Here is a 22208-nt window from a genome sequence, read left to right as displayed (position 1 = left end):
CAACTAAAGCAGACTGGCCTTAAAGTGTAGGAAAAATTGAAGAAGTACTCACAAAACAGATTTGATTGGAGATTACATTAACTGGCGTGCACAAAACCAGCCGGTTAACTTCATTTCCACCACTTGCCCACTGCAAGATATTTATTAATTCTGTTTCCTTTCTAATCAGATGAAAATACGACATGAGTGTTAATCACAGAGCACAAATAAGGAAGAATATGTAAAAAAGGAAAACAACCTTCAAAACCTTTGTTTTCAATATAGTTTATATGTCATGCATTGCATTTAAAAACACCAGTAGATGAGATGATGTTATTTGCAACATCATTCATTAAGAAGTGTGCACTCAGTCAGCCAAGCACAAATCAACATATGACAGACTACAAAGAAATACCAAAGTAAAAGGAAACTTGAGATGAAACAGAGTGAGGTCATTGGTTTCTTGCATTATCCTGAAGATGTTTGTCAACATTTTAATTTAGCCAAATAGCCACCATTTAAAAAAAAAAAGAAAGAAAAAGAAAAAACTTTGTTTTGACAAAATCATGATCTGGGGGTAAGGACTTTTGAATAAACACGTTAACCATTTCCACTCCGTACTTCTGAACTAGTCCTCTGAGAAAAGGAAAGGGGCTTATGTGGAGTCTGATGGCATTATCTGCGAGAGGACCAAGTAGAAATCATTCCTTCAGATTTACAGTCTTCTCTAGTCTTTGTACTACTTGTAGGTTGTAAACACACGACTGAGATATGGCAGGGGTTGTAAGGAAAAAATCTTGGATCTTTGCTACATCTACTGCTCTTGTTAGGCAACACATCAGTATGTGTGAGCAAGGCAGACCTCGAGATAGGAATTCAGCTGATAAAGTGAATGCAAATTACAGACACCATGAAATGCCCCCTGGCCTTCCAGTGCCACGTCCAGTGCCTCACTGGGGTGAGAAGGTGCCTGTGTCAAACCACACACTGCTGTTGTTGGGCGTGGGTTGCGCTGCAGCACATGGGCACGCTTCCCATGGGGAGCAGGGGTGGGAGCTGGATGCGCTCGGCACCCAGTTGTGGCCGTCTCACCCCAGCACAGAACCCACTGCCGCACCAGTCCTGCTAACAAACACACGCTTTTCAGTTTTTCCCTCTTGTCCCACGGAGCGGTTGCTGTTGAGTTGAGCATCTGTAGGAATGAGCGGCTGGAGCAGTCGCTCCCCGTTTTGAGCGCCGGGTGCAGAAAGCCGAGGCCGGGTCGGGTCTGGCACACACTGCCCGACCCAGCAGCCGCCGCACCATCTCCCCGCGCGAAGGCTCGCCTTCGGCCCCTCCGGCACGCGGCGAGCGCAGGGCGTCCCGTCTGCGCTGCGGGGCCGCGCGGCTGCCGCAAGTCCGGACTTGAATCCCGACGTGGTGTGCGCTTCAGTCTCAACCAGCGTGCAGCGCCGGGGGAGCTGAACAGGTTGAGTGACTTCAGGCTGTGGGAGGAATAATCATCTTGGGTTGCTTCAGAGAGCTGAGGCAGCCAAACCGGGCGAGGATGGCACTGTGAAGCGCCTCGCGTCTCTGCCAGGTACCTCCGGAGAGTGTTTGTGTTTGAAGCACTTTTTATAGAACTGCTGTCAAAACGGGTAGAGAGCGAGCTTAATTGAGACCGATCTGAAAAACGAGGCGGCGTGTAGGTGTGCGAGGGATGTGTGCAGCGAGCGGCTGCTTTCAGCCGGAGCCGAACATAAACAGGTCCAGTCTGATGTTTATCAGGGACTCTTATCTCCTGAGCTGGTAAATTTTTTACTGTTGTGTCAGTTATGATCCGCAGACGGGGGAGCATTAAAGACAACTTTGCGTACAGCGTGAGTAAGGCTGCGCACGCCTGTCCTGCTGCAGCCAGCGCTGCCCCGGCCGGCAGCGGGGAGTCAGCTTGTCCCGTTCGAGCTACGGGATCTGTCTGCCCAGCGAGCAGGACCTGGGGCTCCTGCCTCTGGCGTCAGCCGGAACGCCGTCCCCTTGCTCGTACTGAGTCACAAGTGACTCACTTCAAACTTGGATGTGAGCGCAAAGTATACATTTGCAAATTGGCTGGTGAGGCACTGCTTTGCAATGTAGGTGGGATGTATTACATACTCCAGCAGTCAAGTTCTGCTCTTTTTCCCTCCTCCCTCTCCCTCCGTGCAGGATAGCTGTCTGAGCCCAGGATTTTGGTGCGGTTCTCGCGGGCGCAGGAAGGCGTCTCAGCCCGCTCCGGTGGATGCGGCATGTGGATGGCTCCAGCTCTGCTTGTGACGGACCTTTGCACTGAAGATGGATGATTTAGCTCTCCTTGACCTGTTGGAGTGTCCTGTGTGCTTTGAAAAGCTCGACGCCACAGCGAAGGTGCTACCTTGCCAGCACACTTTCTGCAAGCCTTGTCTGCAGAGGATCCTGAAATCCCAGAAGGAGCTCAGGTGCCCCGAGTGCAGGACCCTCGTCCTCTGCAGCATCGAGCAGCTGCCCTCCAACCTGCTCCTCATTCGCCTCCTCGATGGAGTCAAGTGTGGACCCAACGTTACCAGGTTTGGCTCGATCCAGAGGTCAGGGGTCTTGTCCTCCCCTGCCTCCATCAGGAGAGTCCCCAGGGGGTTGCAACTTCATCAGCACCGGCTGGCGACAAATCCCAGGATCCACATGGAAGGGGTAAGCAGGGTCCACGTTCTTTACTCTGTCTGTCAGCATAGAAAGCTTTATTCTTGTGTGCCAAGAGCTATGAAACTTTCCTGTTAGCAGTATTGCAGAAACGTCTGAAGTAAGAGAGATTGTTTTGTTTGCAAATCTGGCTGCTATTTCCTTGTGATATTTGACTATTTTGAGTTCATCACAACAGTAACTGCATTGACTCTCAGGCTGAGACAAAACCAGCTTGCCCTTCTCCTTACAAAAACTTCACAGCAGCTGTTTTCCCCAGGAGTTTTCAGGTGCTTCCTGACTTTTTGGGGGGGCATTTCAGGCACTTCAACTTTTGGGCAATATACTGATTTTTGACTGATAGCAATTAAAACAGTAATTGCAAAGCTGTAAGTGTTAGAGGTGGAGAGAGGTATTTCCCATCGCTGCACCTCAGTTTCCCCAGCCATTGAAAAGGAGGGAGTGTGCGTAATGATGTTTGTGTCCCTGGCAAAATACTTTGAGGTTAACTAATGAAAAATATTAAACTCGACTTACTTACTAACTTTATCTAGGGATGATTTACTAGGCTAATTTTAAAATTCTAAGTTGTTTCTTTAACAGTACAAAAGCTTTTCTTAAATAATAAGGACATGATATTAGACCTGTTAAAGGAGCTTGGCTCAGACTGAATTTGGGGTAGAGACTGACGTGTGGCTTCACTTTTCCTCCATTATATTCCTGGATTTCCATTTCTCCCATCTGAACAATTCTTCTTTAACAATGTCTCTACAAACCTTTTCACAACATTCAAAAGCTTGACTCAAATGGCTGTTAAATCTCAGAGCATTTTTCAGAATTGCAGAGCTATAAACTTCCGGGCGGACATAGGACAGGTTTTCTCGCCTGCGTGCTATAGAGGTACATATGTGCCGGTATTGCTGTGGAGCTGTAGAGGACCCCCTATGTTCTGTGGGTACAAGCTTGTGTGCATATCCCAGGGAATCTCTGTGGCGTCGATAAGTCATCTTGGATGGATCACACATAAAACCAGATCTCTCTCGGGAGCTCCTCACTCAGGTTTTCCCACTGGAAAGTGTGGCAGTGTGGCCCTGGGAGTGAGCCCCTTTCCTGGGAGCCCTGCCTGGCCCACAGCTTATCAGGCAGGCAGTGCCTGGGCCAGGTGGGCGATGCGAGAACCATCCACTTCTGCGTGCATCTCTGCAGCCAGAAATTATGCTTTAGCTTAGATGAAACGTAGCTCAGTCCCCAAAGGCGCTGAGCGATGCTGTACCAGGGTGCTGGGAGGGTGGGCGATGCAGGACAGTCCGGGAGCGGTCTCCCATCTGCAGCACCCATTAGGTGAGCGGTGGCCAGGTGGGACAGCAGAGTGGGGCAGGCGCGAGCGCGGTGACCCTGCTCCGCAGCAGGGCTGCCAGCTCCTGCGAGCAGCAGAGCCGCGGCCAGCGAGGCCCCTCGCTGTGAACCAGCTCTCCAGGGGAGCTGCGGGGAGTCGCTGATGCTGTTCATGCGAGGTACGAACCATCAGACAGCGACAGTTTTCAGCCACTGTCACTATGGGCGGCATTTCAGCTGAAAATGAGAAGGTTTGTAGTTTCTCCAACTGGCCTCCCTCAGCCCCAGATAAAAGAACATAAATACGCTCGTCTGTTTTTCTTCTCTCTCACCCGTTCCACATTTCTTTTACTACTTCTCAGGACAGGTGGGAACTTGTTGATATTATATAATGGCAACATCCATCAGTTTGCAGCTCCCAAAAGCGTTTTAAGAGCGAACTCCTGGGAATCGGCAGAAGTAGTGAGCGAGAGGGCTGTGGCTGCGGACCGGCTCCCCGCAGCACTGGGGCGCAGCACTGAGATAGCCCTCTGACTTCCTATGCCTCTCTGGTGAAGGGATATAAAACATGTTACACTGAAATGCTCTTAGACTTAATTAGTTAATTAATTATAAAACACTTTGGAATCCTCGGCTGCAAGGTGAAGAATGCAACGTATTAGTCACGTTTTGGTTTTGGTGGTTTTAAATACATGCAGACGGGACCACACGTTACTTTAGCTGCTCTAGTGGGATATTAATGTATATGGACCCTCCCGTGAACTGGCACCCAGCAACAGCAGCTCTTCACTTGGCAGTAGCAAGGACTCTTTCGGAAGTGCCTGTGCGGTGCAGAGAAACAAGGCAGCAATAAGGATGACTTGTTTTCTCCCTATACCATGGAGTGCTTGAGTTTCAGGGTATTCATCTGAAGTAATCTGGGTGAACAGAGGCCTCCAAATGATTTGAACCAAATGATTGAGCGGATGCTTTTTGTCAAGAATCACAATGAGAACAGCTATCGTGCAATCCTGCTCCACCACAGTTAATCCCACCGCAGTCGCCTTCCTGAGTACTTTTAAATGCAGTATTCATTTGCAATTGCAGTGGAAGGTCGTGTGCTTTCCAAAGAAAGACTGCCCCAGTCTGCACAGACTGCTAATTACCGCTAATACTCTACACCTCTTCATGCTACAAAGCAAGTAAAATTAACATGCACGATGCTGCACTGCAGCCAGATATGCCATCAAAAGCAGGGTACAGGACGTGGTTTGTTTTTATCAAAAAAGCTGTTCTATAAATAAACTTCCTTTACTCCATGGAGCTGAGAAAATCACAAGTTTGATCAAAGTTTCTCTTCTAGCAGAGATGTTTCCTTGCCAGCTTTTTGCTCTTCATCCTCATGAGCATCCATGAAGCCAAAAAAGTAAAATAAATCCCCTCATCAGCAAGCAAGCCAAGAACTCCTCTCATTCCGAGAGGGAAGTGCAAGCAGGCCCCAGCAGAGCTGCTGAATTAGCAGTAATACAATACTCAGTTTGCAGTCAGGCATTTCACAGAGCCAGTCCTTAAAAAACAGGGAATATTCTAGTTACAGCCCATCCCAAACTATTTCTTATTTGCTAGCATTTAAATCACTTTTGAATCCACTTCCTACGTGTTAACATGGGGTGGGTGCATTCTGGGTTTGTGCACATGGGCACGTACGTGTGCATCCGTACCCAGGCTGTGCCTGTGCAGGGACCAGACGGGCCCTGAGCAGCCGCCGTGGGAGCAGCCGCTCGGGCAGCGCTGCACGGAGGCCACTGGCACTGCCCGGTAGCTGCAACCGGGACGTCTGGCCAGGTTTTAAGATCTTTAACATCTATGCAGAGAGAACAAGACTTTGGATTTTCAGGATCTCCACATAATAAACTGTCTGGAATTTAAGAATAAAAGGATTTGCTAGGAGGTGAATGCGTAAATAATCTACGCTGAAGCCTTTGAACTCTTAGGAACCGCCCCTGGCATGTGCCAGATGTGGTTACGTCTTACGCTGAAGCATCCTTCTTATCTGGCTTCAGCCCCAAGTAAGCTAAACATGGCTTTGCCGCTGGTGAGAGAACAGAAAGATCGTGTGTGCTGAGGTATACACAAAACTCCCGTACTTCTCTGATGAGTAGCAGACCTAAACTGTACCCTACACACAGCAAAAATCCAACCAGACCACTAAACAGCTACTTGGATGATGAACTTTGTCATGCAACAAATACAGGGCAGTGAGCCAGAGGAGAAAAATTCCGAGTATGACAGCTTGCCTTTGGAAAACACAGACCACACAAATTTAACTGTGACTTTGGCTATTTTCTCTTTGCGTGAACTGAGTGCTGTAACACCCCCCTCCACCATTTCATGGGAGATAGACAGATAACACCTCTATTGGGATAAAAATACACTGCACTCCAACGTCGCCACCTGCACAGGGACGTCTACATATAGTGCCTGTGGCTTGGTATTTTCTTCTCCTCCAGAAACATCTCCAACTCCTTTCTGAATTTGACAGACAGGACTTGGATTGCTGGATCTTTTTGAAACCTTATTCAAAGCAACCTTCATGTTTACACGCAGCGGAGACAAACGTGTTTTCTGACCCACTCACTGTGCAAACCACTCTCCCCGTCCCCCCCAAAAAACCCCAACAGTTCCTGTGCAGTCACAGTAATGACCTCATAACGCGAGTCATATCAGCCTTGGGCTGGACTAGCGCTGAACAGACGTTACAAACCCGAGGGACTCTGCACAGGCACATTGGCTCTGCCTTAGAAGGTGGGACCGGCTCCTTTTCCACCGGAGAGGGGGAGCATCCTCTTGCCCAACAGCTGCCTTGGGTAGTGGCCACTTGTGCTCCAGGGTCCCTCAGATGGAAATGGAGCTGCTTTATTTGGCTAAAAATTCTGTGTGGCCTCATGACCTTCTGGGAGAAAGGGCTTGCCCCAATTCTCCTCCACAGCCACATCCCATCAGGGTTTGTCTCATTCTAAAAAACCACTGAGTGTGACCCAAGGAACTGGTTCTGCAGTGCTGGCTTGCACCTTGTACAGGATACCGTCATATGCCTTTTTTCTCCTTTGCATGTAGTTTTAGCACTTTTATCTACTGCAAAGAGAGAGTGAAGTCACCTCAATACAGATTGCCTGACAATACACACCCCAAAAGCTGTGTGTGCAATCACAACAGATTCAAGAGCACAGAAGTAGGAAGCTTTGCAGTAGCTGTAAGCATTTCTGCAGCCATGGGGAAGAGTTGGTGTTACACACACCAGGAGACTGAGCCATTCATTCATTTCTGCTGGAGAGGGGTGTAAGGCCGAACCACAGCCTCGGAGTCAGGGGATGAGGGTTATGTCAGGTTCCCTACGGAAAGCTTAAAATGAAAATACCATTTTGATGGGATGAAAGATGAAACAGCCAGTTGCACTGTAAATGCGAGGCGGCACTGTCGTACTCAAGCCAGGGCAGGATGGCGTGACGGGCAGCTTTGCAGAGAGCTGGAGTGGGTGCGTCATTGTCTTAGGACTGTTCAAGTCCGTTTCAATTACCAGCGAACTCCCCTCTGCGCTTTCGAAGGATGAGCAGGGCAAACGGCAACAGGCATGGCAATTCCCGACACTTACCGTTCTTTTGCCGCAGAGGGGCTCCCAGCTGTCTCCCTGCGGGTCGCACCAATGCTGGCTCCTATCGCCAGCGACTCCCCCAGCCACGCGCCGCTGCCCCATGCAAACCACGCTGCCGAGCGCGGGCAGCTCTGCCACAGCTTGAGACAGGGCACGGGGCCGCTCCTGGGCGATACTGCAGGGCAGGGAAAGCCAAAGGACCTCCATGGCCAACATCAGGAGCCAGTTTCCCTGGTTTTACAAAATAAGGTACCAAGCTGCAAACACATAAAAGTGTTTTAATTTGTTACCAAGGCAATGAGTCAGGCTCAGATGGCAAGTCAGGAATAGAACAGCAGCGTTTCTCAGTGTGCGTGTTCACCTGCTAAGTATCGTGGTCAGCGAGGAGGCTGAAAGTCTGAAAGTCCTCCTTTTCTTGCAGAGTTTCCCCGCTGGTGGCTGGCCACCGTCCCCGGGTCCACAAAGTTGGTCATTGGCATGAGTTTGTAATTTTCCCCTCCGGAGGGAAGGGAGAGGAGGAGGCACGTTCATGTGCAGCTCTGCCAGTGCACCAGGGCTGGAGCTAAAAAGCATCCTGAGAGAGGTGAGGCTGGATCTTGGCAGGGAGAAGACCCATTTACTGCTGCCGTCTAAACCTTGCCTTGCTGTCCTTTGCTTCTCTGCCCTTCTCACAAGGAAAACTGTGGTGCTTGCTCTTAAATGCTGGACTTTGTTCTGCTGTATTAATTTTCAGGTGTTCAAACTCCATTTAGCATCAGGACTCTACTATGCAAGGCACTGTGCAAATGAATAAAGAACCATCACCTTTTTTTTTAAGAAAAACTTTTCCTTATGAGTTTGTAAGTGGATATTTGAGTTTATCCTGATGTGGGGAACCTCCATTTTTTGCCAGGGCAGGAGACACAATTTAGGAGGCAGTTTTTAAGAGACAAACGTGTCCTTTGGCAATCTGACCCCTTTAAGAAGGTTTCCTTTGGGCCCTGAACAACTGATGGGCCCAGAATTTCTCACTGGCTTTGCAGGGAGGAAAGAGCAAGCCTCGCCTGTTGGGAAACTGCATCAGCCTGCATCTTGTGTAACTGGGCCGAAGAGTCCGTCGATCTCCCCCAGGAAATGGAAATACAGAAAGGGGAGAGCGGCTCCTTTCTCCAGCCCCAGGAGTGGGCAAGATGAGGACGCCCAAGGCCAACACAGCGGCCTTCCCCGGCCTTGGCCTACAGCTGAGGCATGGCCCAGCTGGTGGCCATCACTTCAAGACAGTCATTAATTTACCATCAAAATGGCTGCTAAGCGGAGGTGGCAAGACGTACCGTTGCTAATTAAGCACTTCCCCGAAATAATGTGGAAACTAAACCCTGGGTTGTTGGGCAATCAGAAGGCGCAGGGCCCTGGCAGCTTTGAACGGTGGCAGGGGCACAGCACAGGCACCCGCCTTCTGCAGGCCTGCAGGGGTGGCCAGCGTCGTCCCCCGCCTCCCTCCTGCCGCCAGCGCCGTCCCGGCTTGCAGAGCAGCCGGCCCCCCGTGCCTACAGGCAGCGGCGGCTGTGCTGCCCAGGCCGGGCAGCGCTGGGTGACGGGCGGCATCAGCGCGCTCCCTTTCCCAGCACGGGGAGGGCACTCAATCAGCAGGGAGAGGGCTCGGGAGCAGCAGGAGGAGGGAGCGGGACGCAGGTTTCCTCCCTGCACAGTAAACAGCCACTTCTGAGAACTGCGGTGCTGAGGCAGAGCATCATGACCGGGCACGCCGAGGGCTGACACAGATTGTTTTCCGTGCGGCTTAAAACCATGACACACAACTTAACCACTGCCCGAGATTGCTGACTGCAGCAGAGACAAAAACATCTGATAGCAGGAACCATGAGTGGAAGAGGCGTGAAAAGGTTTCGTGCAGACACCGCAGCTCGCACACGCTGGTCCCTGGTCCCCAGCATCACCCTGCTGTGCCCCGCACCAGCCGCTGCCAGCCTCCATCACCCTGCTGTGCCCCGCACCAGCCGCTGCCAGCCTCCATCACCCTGCTGTGCCCCGCACCAGCCGCTGCCAGCCTCCATCACCCTGCTGTGCCCCGCACCAGCCGCTGCCAGCCTCCATCACCCTGCTGTGCCCCGCACCAGCCGCTGCCACCTTCCCCTCTTTCCTCTCACAGAATGGCTTTTCAGGCTTGTCGCTGCTCTGCCTGCACCCATGCAACTCTGCCTGCACCACCTCTACGAAGCAAGGCCATGCTCAGGTCCAACTCGTGCCTTGCATGTGCCTTGGCTTTCCTCCTGCCCACCTAAATCTCTCTTGTGGTTTCACATAGGCAAAGTCAAGTCTGATCCGGCACTGTCCTCCTCCGGAGCTGCGGGGACGTTACAGACACGCAGCGGGCACTCCCCTCGGGGCTGGGTGCCTGCAGCGGTCCAGCCTGCCTCTCCGTGATAAAAGCTGCTCTGTATTTTCTTTAATCATTTTCCCATTTTCCATTTCATCTCTGCATTACAATGCCAGAGTGACAATAGGCAAAGTTCAGAAGTGACGTAAGGCTCGATGCGGTGGCATATCAAAGGGGTGTTAGCAGATGTGTAAGTGCTCCCGTTCACCGCTGCATCGCCCCGCCAGCAGCCACGGATGCGCAGACGTAGCAGCATAGAAACCATCCCCAGCAGTCTCAGCGACAGGCTCTAACACCTGCTTCTGCAGACTCCTTCGGTTGCTTTTCATCTCTTCGGTCTGTAAATCACACCCACTTACACCTGTAACTTAAGACGATGTTTTCCATACCAGCTAAATCCATACAATTAACATCTCCAGCTTCCCCCGTGAAGGCCTGCTGGCACGCGGTGCAGGGCGGCCGCCAGCTTTAGCCACAACCAGTGCTGGCCTTGCGTCCCAGCAAACCCAAGAGGGAATTGCGCAGATCTGGTGAGCTCCAGCACCAACATGAGCAGGAGGGAACTGACTTTGTTCTCCCTGGTGCACACAGTCTGCTTGTGCTTGGAAGATGGGAGCAATCCTCCTCAGGGGAGAAATAATGCAGAAACCACCCAACTGTCTGAATCCTCAGAATATAATTATACGAAGAGATTGAAATGACAAGTTCACTTTTGATGGTTTTGTTCTCGGTGACAAGGATGAAGTTATCTCCGCTGCTGAAAAGCAGAAAAACAGAATTGTAATGGCAATTAATTTACATTCAAATAGCTCTTTTCATCCAACTGGATCCTACAGAGCCCTGAAACTGCGCTAGCTGAGCACACAAAGGAGACAATGTGGGGCTCATTCATCCCATCGAAATGCGGGCAGTCGGTGGCAGGATGCTGAAGGCACCTTGCAGAAAGTTAGTAATCAAAATGGACGGCAGTAGTTATTGATTATCTCTATGAAAAGCCAGCATGTCCTTTGGTGTCAGTATGTAGATAACAACCAGCTCTCCATTCACAGTGCGTAAATCACTGCTCATCAGGAGCGTGGCCTGGGTTGTGCTCTCAGATCTGTCCCAGAGTCACTGTCTGCCTCTGGGCGAGTCATTCACACTTTCCATGGTACTGTCCCCACAGGTAAAGCAGGGATAGTATTTCCAGCATCACCTCGCCCTTCATCTGCACGGTCTCTTTAGATCGCCCGCTCTCCAGGGCAGGTATCACTGCTGCCTGGCACAGCAGCAGCCTCTGGTAACACGTACCATCCCTGAGAGCGGGGACCATCTCACCCTTGCCACCCTCCCCGCCTGCCCGGTGGGGTCAGGACGCAAGCTTTCCATTTCCTACAGACATCAGATAGTCTCGATATTTCCAAGTGTGCTGTGGAACAGCCTGTCCCTGCGCTGTGGGGGTCCCTGCAGGCATCTCTGAGCAGAGATGGACGGGTCACCCTGGGCCACAGTCAAGAGCAAAGATACTCTAACATTTCTTCAGCCACTCTGGTACTCCTCTAGTTCTCACGTGTGGCTCTTGGGCAATGAAATGTGCCTTCACCATTGCATACCACCTCTTCACACCATGCGGTTCTTTAAAGAAAAGGAGATAGGGTTGGTAGGAAGAGCTTCCTCCATCCTTTGGTATTGACCCTTCCTTGCTCCGCAGTGGCAGCTTTCTGGGTGGGAGGTTCTTTCAAGCACCTCAGTATAGTTTAATATTTAGGCTATACTTGGACTCCTGCTACCCAGGTGTAGAGCTGGCCCAATGGAGTTAGAGGCTTGCAGGATCCTATCTGACACGTTTCCCTGAAGAGCAAGTCCTGGCGAATCCTGGCTCTGGCACCCCCGATGCCACCCCGTGCAGCACACCCGTGTGCCAGTCCCCACCGACTGACACCAGTCCTGCTCCAAACGGCTCCAAAATAAAAAATAATCAAAAAACAATTGCAAACTGAACCCACAGTACCTAGTGGGAGAAAAATCAAACTGGAAGGCATCCAGGACTGGATTTCTCTTCTTCCTGGCACTATCCTAGAAATAAATTGTTCCTCTCAAGGAGGCTGGTATGTGTTACAGAAATCGTGTATCTACAGGAATATCGCTGCCTCTGCACAGCATGGATATTTAGCTCTTCTGCACAAATAATGCATTGCTAGGGGGTGGGAGAGAAAGGCAGAGCTTGTGCGGAGCAGGGGGCTGCGCTGCCTCCCACGTGGGCCCTGCACCCCACCGGACCATGCACCACGTCTCCCCTCAGCACCATCTCTGTCCCCTCTGACTTTCCAGGTGACACAGCTGGGGCTGGCCTGGCTTGTCACAGCTCATTTGCAGTGTCCTGGGTCTCTTTCTGGTCAGCCGGCTTCTTCCAGGGTGGGACAGCCCTGGCACTGCCACTGCCACTCCAGCTCGGGGGGCCGGGGCTCCCCAGACATCCCACGCCTGAGCCGGTTCTCCTGCACAAGGTCCTGGGGAGTAACTGCCTCCCTGCACGTGGGGCGACACCCATGAAACCCAGATCAGGATCAGGCCCTTGGTATTTACTGCAAAGACATTCAGCCGGCACGGGAGGAGACCGCATGCTTGGGGTGGCTGTCTGCCTTCGAGGGACGAGGCGCAGCGAAGAGCAACTCCAGGGCATTCCCTGTGCAGAGTTATGAAAATCAGAGCTGGGAAACCACCCAGGTGCAGGTCCAAACCCGTCTGAGGCCATCCCGATCCATCCTCAGCCCCACAGCTCTGCCTCCGCCATTGGAGTCAGCAGGGCCCGTTGAGGTTTCGGGGGGCCGGGTCCAATGCTGCTGTCGGGCAGCGGTGCAGGGACAGGGATGTCCGCACCAGGCAGCACTCCTGTGGCTCGCTCCTGCCGAAACAGCTCCTGCTGTCCTCCCTTTGGCATGCAGTAAATCAGAAGGAAGCACTCCTGGACATCAACAGCAATAAGCTATTCCAAGGATTGATTTGTCACTCATCCCATGTGTTCATCTATGCAGTCCTGGACGTTGGTGAAGTCAGAGCATCTGGGAAACAGGAGGACCCCATCTGACATCGTTCGCTGTGTCTCGCTGAAGTCGTTTGCAGTGAGCCTTGCTTGGAAATGGGTGAAGGAGTAAATGAGTCCCAAGTGCAGAGACATTTACGGCCTCATCCTCACGCTCAGCCCGCGGTATCGCAGGCAGCGGTTCGGTCTGCCCCTGCAGAGACGGTGACACCGTGGGACCCTGCTGCTCCTCAGGGTGGTTTTAAGTGGAGTCGCCTGGGACAAGGTTTACAGGTGTTCACAGCCTCCATCAGAAACCTCTCCTCTTCGCTGCGCTCCCTGGCTTGGCTTTCCTTTCTTGACAATTTTTAATGTCTCCCCCTGGTGACCCCCCACCCCAGCCAGCCTCAGACACTTTTTCTTTTTCTTGTCTTTTTTTTTTTTAAATACCAGTGCTATGAGTGTGTGGTCTTACATTAATCCACTGCCAATAACGAGGAAGTTATAACTAGCTCATTTAAGATAATTATAGTGCGCATTTCTCCCAGCTATGAAGAGATGCTTTGAATTGCTTCCTCACACACACATGTACATATTTTTAATTTGCTTCTTTGTTTTGTACGGAGGGAGACTCAGATGTATTGGATGGCTGCCCTAGCACAGCTGATGCCAAATGCCAAAAATAGTTTAAAAAAAAAAAAAAAATTCTTTTCTCCGCTATTGGCCTCATATCCACTAAGAATGGGGACAAGGTGTTGAGGGGCATCTGCCACGACCATCTCTGCTGGCAGAGTGGCCAAGGAAAGAAAAATATCTTGCCTAGAGACCATGCAGTATATTGCACTGATGCAAGAGGGAGTTTCTGTTCCCACACCCCGCAGTTTACCCGCTGCGTTCTCTCACCTGGGCTCTCCCAACAGCTCTGCAGGGCACACGCCAGCCCCGCGGCAAGGGGGGGAGACCTTGGGTCTCGAGCCGCTCCGAGAGCCTGAAATACCTCCAGGAGGACACGGTGATAGGAGCGTCATGTCTCACTCAGGCATGACGGAGAAAAAAACAGAGGCGAGAAAAAAATCAGAAAAAATGAGGCAGCGTTGAAAAAAGTTACAACCACCCAGAAGACAGAGAAGGAAAGGCTTCTCTGGGAGAGGCAGCACACTCTGCAGCAGTCTGAGGCACTGCAGGCAGAAAAAAAAGCATTTGCTCAGCACCGAAACCCACACGGGTTTGGGTTCATGAGCTCTGACTGCACTTGGCCCAAAGGTCTTGGCAAAACATCCCATTTGTCTCTGTCTGCTTGATAGCGTGAAAAGTGTCAGCGGGCAATTCAACATACTACGGCATTCCCTTCTTCTACTCAGCTTCCCACTAACTTCAGAGGCTTTCACACAGGAGAACATGAAAGACTCACCTCTCTCTCTTTTATTTATTTAATTTAGCACTACTTTAGCTGCAGTATTGCACGGCATCGCAGGAAAAAAGCCTTTTCCATTCACCAGTGTTTCTTCTTTGTAGTTGCTGCCTCTCTGCTGCTGGGCAGCAAATATTCTACACCAATTTACAACAACCTTTAGTTGAGTTTTTCACAGAGCTTCTCAGTGTTTTTCCAACTTAATTTAAAGACAGACACTGAACCCTGCTGCATGCCGATATTTGCAATATTTGGCTGAATATTTTGCTGCCACTACCACCCCACTAAAATAAAATGCTTCCTTGGATTAACAAAAAGCAACTGGACATGCTAACGGGAGAAAAATCCATCAAAACAAACCAGATCCCTCCTCACCCCACGCCTGGGATCGCGTCTTCGCCCGGGAAAGCCTCTCCCTCTGCCCTCAGCGAGCTACCTCCAGGCACACCTTGTCTTTATCTCCAGGTTTAATTAGCACCCCAGTTTCTGCCATTGCAATTAACCTACTTTAAATAAAGCCAAACAGATGCCTTGCAGAGGATCTTATACATCCAAGAGTGGACAGAAACCAGCCAAAGCCTGAGAAAGAAATCAGATTTGAGATACACCCGCAGCTGCCTGTGTTTTAGCACCAGGAGGAACGATAAGCAATGAGATCAGCTGCCCATAGAGGGTTTCTGCTGGCTTCCCCCAGCCTCAGCAGGGTGGTTTGCTGCAGGGTGCTTTAGTTGCTTTTCTTTGTCTTTCCTACGTCTTACGAACACGTTAAAAAATGGTGATGCTGATGTACATCTTTCTGAAAACTTCAGCTTGAAGATTTATTTTGTGAAAGGCCTGCAAAGCAGGAAAGCGCCCTGTACAGTAAAAACCACATTGGTTGCTCCGTGTGGGTAGATAAAGGCTTGGTTTATGTCCTAAATAAAGTTGGGAAATCAATGGGATATTTTTGTCTCAGTATCTGAACAGACAAAGAAAATTTTTTAAAAAAGCAACAAAGACAGACTTTGGAAAAAACTGACTTGGGCCTTAAAAAATTACTTGGGTTGAATTATTTTTTTGATGAAGTGAAGATCTTGAAAAACTTAATTTCAAGTTCATTTCAGTTCGTTCCAAAACAAAATGCTTTGGCTATTGCTATGGCTTTTTTTAATCCTTTTCCTCTTTGTTTAAATTACATCAATTTTTGCTGTTAACAGAGTATTAAAATATTAGAAAAAAAATATTTTGGCAGTTACAAAGAACATACGATTTTTGAAAACATCAGTCATCAAGTGCTGAAACAGTCCAGCATGATTACAGTTTTTTCCTGGTTATACAGCCAGAAACACGCATCCAGTCCAACATCTCTTTGTAACACCACCCTTCCCTTTGAAGCACTTAATTCTGAGGTGGTTTATAATTGAGGCTTGTGGAAAACAAGGACCGCTCTCCTTGCCCTCGTCCCTTCCCGGGGCAGGCGGGAGGCATGGGGGTCCTGTGCCCCGTGCTGACCCCGAGCCTGCACCCAGGCTGGAGGCTCCCGGCTTCCCCCATTCCCCACCCCAAGTACAGAGAGCCACAGAGCCCTTCCCTGGAGTACAGGGAGCTTTAGGGGGTGCAGATCAAAAGACCACCAACATTATAATAATTCCTTGACAAAACATCCGTGAAGGAATACACCACTGTTACCTTGTGAGTGTTCAAAATTACTAGCAAGCCCCAAAAGACCAAAATTCTGAATATTTTTTGGATGCTAAAGAAGCATGTAAGCGTTAATATTAACTGTTATTCACTTAGATCCACAAAAGTTTTGCAACAAATTTCAACGAGTGAATACAAGTGCTGTGCTCTATAAAGTGAGGGGTGAGATTATGTCAATGGTCACTGCAAGCTCCAGGAAATAGCAATGGGAAAGAAAACCAGGCTTAGAGGGAAACTTGAAAACAGAATGGGCTGTAAGATTGGAGAGGGCATGGAAGTGGGAGGAAAGGGTTAAAGAAGCGGTGAAGAAATGAAGGTTATGACCATAGTTAGAGGAAGAAACAGCCAATCCATCCAAACGCAGAGGGGTGAGTTTCAGCCAGCCCTCATGTCACAAACACACTTATCCTACCTAGTTTTCAGTTATTTATTCCGGCCTGCCTTCCTGTCTCATCCTTTTTCTTGCTGAGGAAAGAATATTCCAGACTCTCAGCACCCCATTGCTTGTTCACTATTCCCAGTTAGTAACAGGCATGCATTTCATTTCAAAGTTTCTCTTATTTTTAATATATTTCCATAACCCGTTCTTGATGCCTTTTATGTTTTGCTTTATTTTGCTGTGCAACCATTCTCTCATCATCCCCATAGTTTATGCTCCTCCTTTACAAGCCCTGGTTTCGCAGTTCGCATGAGTCCTGTTTGTTTTCTGGTCGCTCCTGAGGCAACCAAAGGTCTCTTTTCTCTGCTCCTTGTCCTTGTTTAACACCAGAGAGTCTCTCAGTGAGTCTTTCTGAAGAACTGGCCCTCCCGTAATTCTCTGTTCCCACAGTCTGTTTTTCTGCAGGAGAAAGCACGTACATCCAGGCATGCATTTGCAGTGAGAGTTTCTGTGGTCCTGGCACTGACACGGTCCCTATTTCCCGTACGAGCTCGGGGGACTGATGGAGAGCAGAGCTGGCCTGAGCCTCACTTTTGTCATTTTCTTTTTTTCCAGCAATGTACTTTCAGTGTCACTAAGCCAAGTGCATGTGTTTACTATTAGCACAAATTAACAGACAAAAATGAGTTAATTAGAACTAAACATTAAACTAATTGCTTCCTGTTTCAAATGCTTTGAAGGAAACGCAGTACATCATAAAATTTTTCTCTTCTCTTGGTTCCTTTTTCCTACCAAGCATCAGTGTTTGGGAGTGCTGGAGGATGTTCTTTTCCCAAAACCTAAATCGTTTTCCATCATTTCCAAAACTTTGATCTTTTCCACACTTCAGGAAACTAATGTCGAGTTTCTCTCTTCCACCTTCCTGACCTCCCAAAAGCGGCTGCTGGGGGGTGAACTCTGCAGAAATCCTACCTGAGCCCTAGGCACTGACACGAGTGGATCTGGGGAAATGGGTTTATCTCCTTCCACAGAAAAAGGCAGGAAAAGCCTGAATGGGTCACTGGTACAAAAGTGCCATCTCCCACGAGGTTGGCAGGAGTTTGGTGACTATGGCTTGGAAAAACTGCAGTGCAGGGTCCTACTCACAAAGCCACAGCATTTGGCAGCCGACAGACAAAAATACATTTTTTGTCCACGGGAGACGCAGAGCCAGCAGCCCTAAATCCCATTGCCCCATCAGCACGCTTCCCTTTGCACCTGCACAGCTGAGCTCTCAGGGGATGGGACCCTGCTCCCCGTGGTGGTCTACGCATCTTGACTGGTGGACCAGAGCTGAAGACATGCTGGGTTTGAAGCACTTGGTCTTGGATGGAGCTCCTCTGCCTGCCGTGGGTGGAGTTCCTCTGCCAGCCGCAAAGGTTTTTCCTGCAGTTCCCACATCTGACATTACAAATCCTAAAAAGTGGAGAAGGACAACCTAGATCTGCAGAGACTGGCACAGAAGCAGCTGAAAAGCCTCTTGTTCCTGGCTGTCCCGGGCACCAGCACCTCTGCTTAAAACTGATCAAGATTCTAGAGCTGCGGACAATCTTGGCTTCTCCTTTTCTCAGCCTGTATCTCATGCAGCTGTGCTACCAGCTAGGAGGCTAGAAATGGAGCTCAGCATTTGGTTTTTTCCCCTTAAAATTTAGGGCTGCATGGTGTCTGGGAGACATCCCTACGGTGAGGACAGGCAGCCCCACGGCAGAACACAGACTCCCACGCTGCAGAGATGTGGCTGCCATCATTGGAGGTGCCCAGGAGTCACTCATTGGGGTTTTTATCTCATCTACCAGCACAGGAGGGGCAGGCAGGACCCTTTAACTACTTTCTCATCCCAAATTCAAAGATTACCCTCTTGGTCCAAGGAATCCTTTCAAGGAGACACTGCCATGTCTTGGAAAGCAGACAGAAACCAGAAAATGGATCTGTTCCTTATTTCCAGATTCCTACTGATTGCAGTGAAGCTCCCACAGCCAGAAACAGCAGAACAGTTAATCAAAAGGGATTAAAGAAAATGAACCACAATGCAAGATATTATTGAAGCCGAGAATCTGGTACGATTCAAGGAAAGAGCAATATCTGCAGCTCTAACAGTTCAGATAATAATTTGGAATATATACGGCTGACTTACTTCACGCCAAAAACAATCGCTGTTTGCCTCAAGCAAAGAAGAAATCTCTCCCAGGGGCACCCTGTTGCAGCAGAGCCGAGCACTTTGTGTTGGTTGCTGTTTCCAGTTGGATGTGAGACTGGATGGACCACTCACCTGGTACGGGATGGAAATGCTGTGTATTGATAAAAGCCTGGGCTAGAACGGCATCATTAAGTGATCAAAGCTTCACAAACACACATGAGGATATTTGTTCTTACGAATAGAATAGAATAGAATAGAATAGAATAGAATATTTCAGTTGGAAGGGACCTACAATGATCATCTGGTTCAATTGCCTGACCATTTCAGGGCTGACCAGAAGTTAAAGAAGCAGCATTCATTTCCAGCCAAAGGGCCAGCAGAAGGACAGAGCTTAACACTCAGTGTTTTGCATTTCATGTACAACTGTGATGTTGCAAATGGCAATAAACATAAACAAACACAGGTTGCTTATTCGTTCTAGGATGCACTTGTACAGGACACAGTACTCTAGTCCAACAAATGTGCTGAAGGTATCTCCATCTTGTCTTTACCACAAGTATGTAAAGATCAAGCCTTGATTTCCAATGTATGGGACTTCCCAAATGCATATCTAGAACAGCTACATAGAGTGGAGAAAACTTCGGTGTATCTGCACTTCTTCCAAGAAAAACACCCCTCAGGCTGCCCTCAAGTTGTACCGCGTGGGTTCACAGCACCGAGGCCGAGGACGGCTCTGGGTTTATTCAGCTGTCTAAATGATCTGTTGCATCGTGTATTAAATTGAGTTTTCTACTATAGATAAGGGTCAGTAAAGCAGTTATTTTAAATGAACTTTGTAGTTTCATTTTGATGAGAGTCAAGATGGTAAAGTTCTCTCATCTTTTCTGGTTTTGGAATATCTCTACTTTCTCATATTATACTGCAACAACAATAACATCAAGAAGCCTCTCTTCCTGTAACCCAGATTAAGGACTGAAATAAAATCACAGTCATATGGTGTTAAAGCAGGGAGATCACCACAGGAGAGCAGTAACCTGCACTCACCGTGCTCTTGTTGCCTTCTCCTAGACATGCACAGTTGGCCACTGCAGGTGACAGCCACCGGGTCAGCTGGATGACAGCTGCGACCTCCGGTCATTCTGAAATAGAAATACCTGGATTCATTAAAATAGACGTTGTATTAGAGGAGACCTTATAGCAGGCAGTAAGATCCCATGGGAAGACTAGTTTAAGGCATTAATTGTTTCTTAATATTCTTAAACAAGTTCAGCCTGCTTTTCATCTTGGTACAAATTTAGCATAAGTATTTTGGAGCTTGTCTTCATTAGAAAAAGACATCAAGAAAGGATGTGGGTAGTTAATCCAGTAAATGCATGCTTAAGCCTTAGACCTCTAAATTTTTCCCAGTAATTACGAATGCTTTTGGGGAATTCTGTCTATGTTAAGCATCGCTGTCACAGACAAACTGCAAGGGCTGTTTCTCATCCCACAGGTCCCACGAGCCAAGGCCCTGTACACCTACCGAGGGCACAACCCTGGGGAGCTGAGGTTCAATAAGGGGGACATCATCGTGCTCCTGCGACAGCTGGATGAGAACTGGTATTTGGGGGAGGTCAACGGGATCAGCGGCGTTTTCCCAGCCAGCTCCGTGCAAGTCATCAAGCAGCTGCCCCTGCCACCGCCCCTCGGCAGAGCCCTCTACAGCTTTGACCTGAGGAGCAGGGATAAGACCGAAAACAAGGACTGCCTGACGTTTCACAAGGTAACACCACCCCGCACGGGCTGGGCTGTTTTCTTCTTTAGACTGTATGGTGTTCTGCTACTCCCCAAATCCATAGGAGCTCCCTTTTGGAAATCAGTAAGGTTCCCAAGCCCCTCAGACACTGTCGCCAGCGGTTAAACCCCCACGACTGCCCTGCGGGCACGCAGGGGTACGTGCAGGACGAGGGGCATCCAGAGAGGGATGCAAGTGGCTGCCCCGAGCAGCAATTGCAGTCCCTCGGCTCAGCTTCTCGCTCATGCTGCTGTCACTGGTGAGGAGTGGCCATGGTAATCTGTGCTCAGGACCAAAACGCTCCAAGGAGATCTCTAAAAGACTCCTACTGACATAGTAAAGAAAATTGCTTCCAGGTCTGGGGGTACATCATTTGTGCAGGTTGAACATACCCAGCCTACTGGAGGCAGGCATTTGCTGCGCAATACCTGAACTTTTACTGTGTTTTCCTTTATTCCCCAAAGGCTACAGAGCTTGTGTTTACTCTGTTAGAGGACACGCTCTTCTGAGTAACTGCACCTCCCAGCAAAGTCAACTGTCCCTGTAGTGTCAAAATGAGGTGCGGCACGGCAGAGCAGAACAGCAAGCGCTGCCCAGAGGTATCAGTGTCCTCGCAGAGAAGTCACCTCTTTCTTCGTCCAGCTGGCAGCACAGATGCGGTGCTCTCTTCACTCTCGCGGGTGGGAAGAGGAGGCAGGAGGAGGCAGCTGTGGTCCAGGCCAGGTGTCCCCAAGGAGTCAGAGCTGGATGTGGGGTGGCTAGCAGGGGACAAGAGAAATCAAACATCCAAGAGCCAGCTGTGGTTTCTGACTAAGGGGAGAAACTAAAAGAGAAAAATCAGTTCAGAGCAGCATCACACATCACCAGCAGCTCTATAAAATGTGGACTTTCAGCTTGCTAGTGCAGATGCAGAGAGGCTGGGCAGCCAGCAATCCTCCCTTTGTCATTAGGTTCCACTTATTAGCAGGAGGCGCCTTCCTCGGCTTTCTGCCGTCTGCGTTTGTTTTTTCTCTTTCACTCTATTTGCCTTTGTTTCACAGCTTACTCATTCTGTTTATTTGCGTTAGGAGGCTGCGCTCATGTCCACTCCCACAGCAAAGTTCACACATGGGGAGTTAGCGCACATCTAAAACAAACAGATGCTTCTGCAAAGAGGTGAGAGCATCCTCCTGTCCCCCAGCCTTGTGACAGCAGTCGGTTGTTACCGTACGAAATGACAAAGATTGGAGCAGTCACTTCAGTAACTCCCTTCTGCAGTGACCTCGAGGCAGTGCCGGTGCCAGTGCCCTGTCCTCCTCCAGCTGGGCATGGCACGGGGCGACTGGCCAGCCGAGGCGGGTAACTGGAGAGTGCCATTTCTCTGCAAACCACTGCAAAGAGATGATTTATTCCTCCAGGAGCCCTTGCAGGCAGCGGAATCTCAACACAGGGATGCTGGAGCCTCGGGAGGATGACACAGGAGTTGCATTTGTCCAGCACAGCCTAGCTTTAGACCAAAGCTCTGCTGCAGGCAGCTTGATCTAGTTTTTTCAAAAATATGAGCTGACTGTAAAAAAAAAACCCAACAAAACAGACAAACGAAAAACCCCACAGCTGCCCACTCTCGCAGGAAGCTGCATGCTGCAGCTGGCTTCACAAGCAGCTTCTCTCCCTCACCAGCTCTCACATCTGGAGGGGATACCCCGACCTTTCTGCTTTGCATTCGGCTTCGCCCCACTTCCACATACCCCTGCCCTCCCTCGGGAGAAGGTGACGGTAATTTGGCAACAAGCCCACCTGGAAATCTGTGCAGAGATTCAAG

At 49.6% G+C, this 22208-nt stretch overlaps 1 protein-coding gene across 1 annotated transcript in view; it reads left to right on the top strand.

The window, feature by feature from the left end:
* Window positions 1-2286: 2286 nt before the first annotated feature.
* SH3RF2 (SH3 domain containing ring finger 2) overlaps window positions 2287-22208 on the top strand; it is a 41036-nt gene continuing 21114 nt past the window's right edge. Inside the window, exons 1-2 of the mRNA XM_075164447.1 lie at window positions 2287-2658; window positions 20126-20395. Of these exons, the coding sequence (XP_075020548.1) occupies window positions 2287-2658; window positions 20126-20395 (642 nt within the window). The remainder of the gene's footprint in view (window positions 2659-20125; window positions 20396-22208) is intronic.

The sequence above is a fragment of the Calonectris borealis genome, chromosome 15 (genome assembly GCF_964195595.1).
Source record: "Calonectris borealis chromosome 15, bCalBor7.hap1.2, whole genome shotgun sequence".
NCBI lineage: Eukaryota > Metazoa > Chordata > Aves > Procellariiformes > Procellariidae > Calonectris > Calonectris borealis.
The sequence above is the reverse complement of the archived record's forward strand: the minus strand, read 5'-3'. Positions and strand labels throughout refer to the sequence as shown.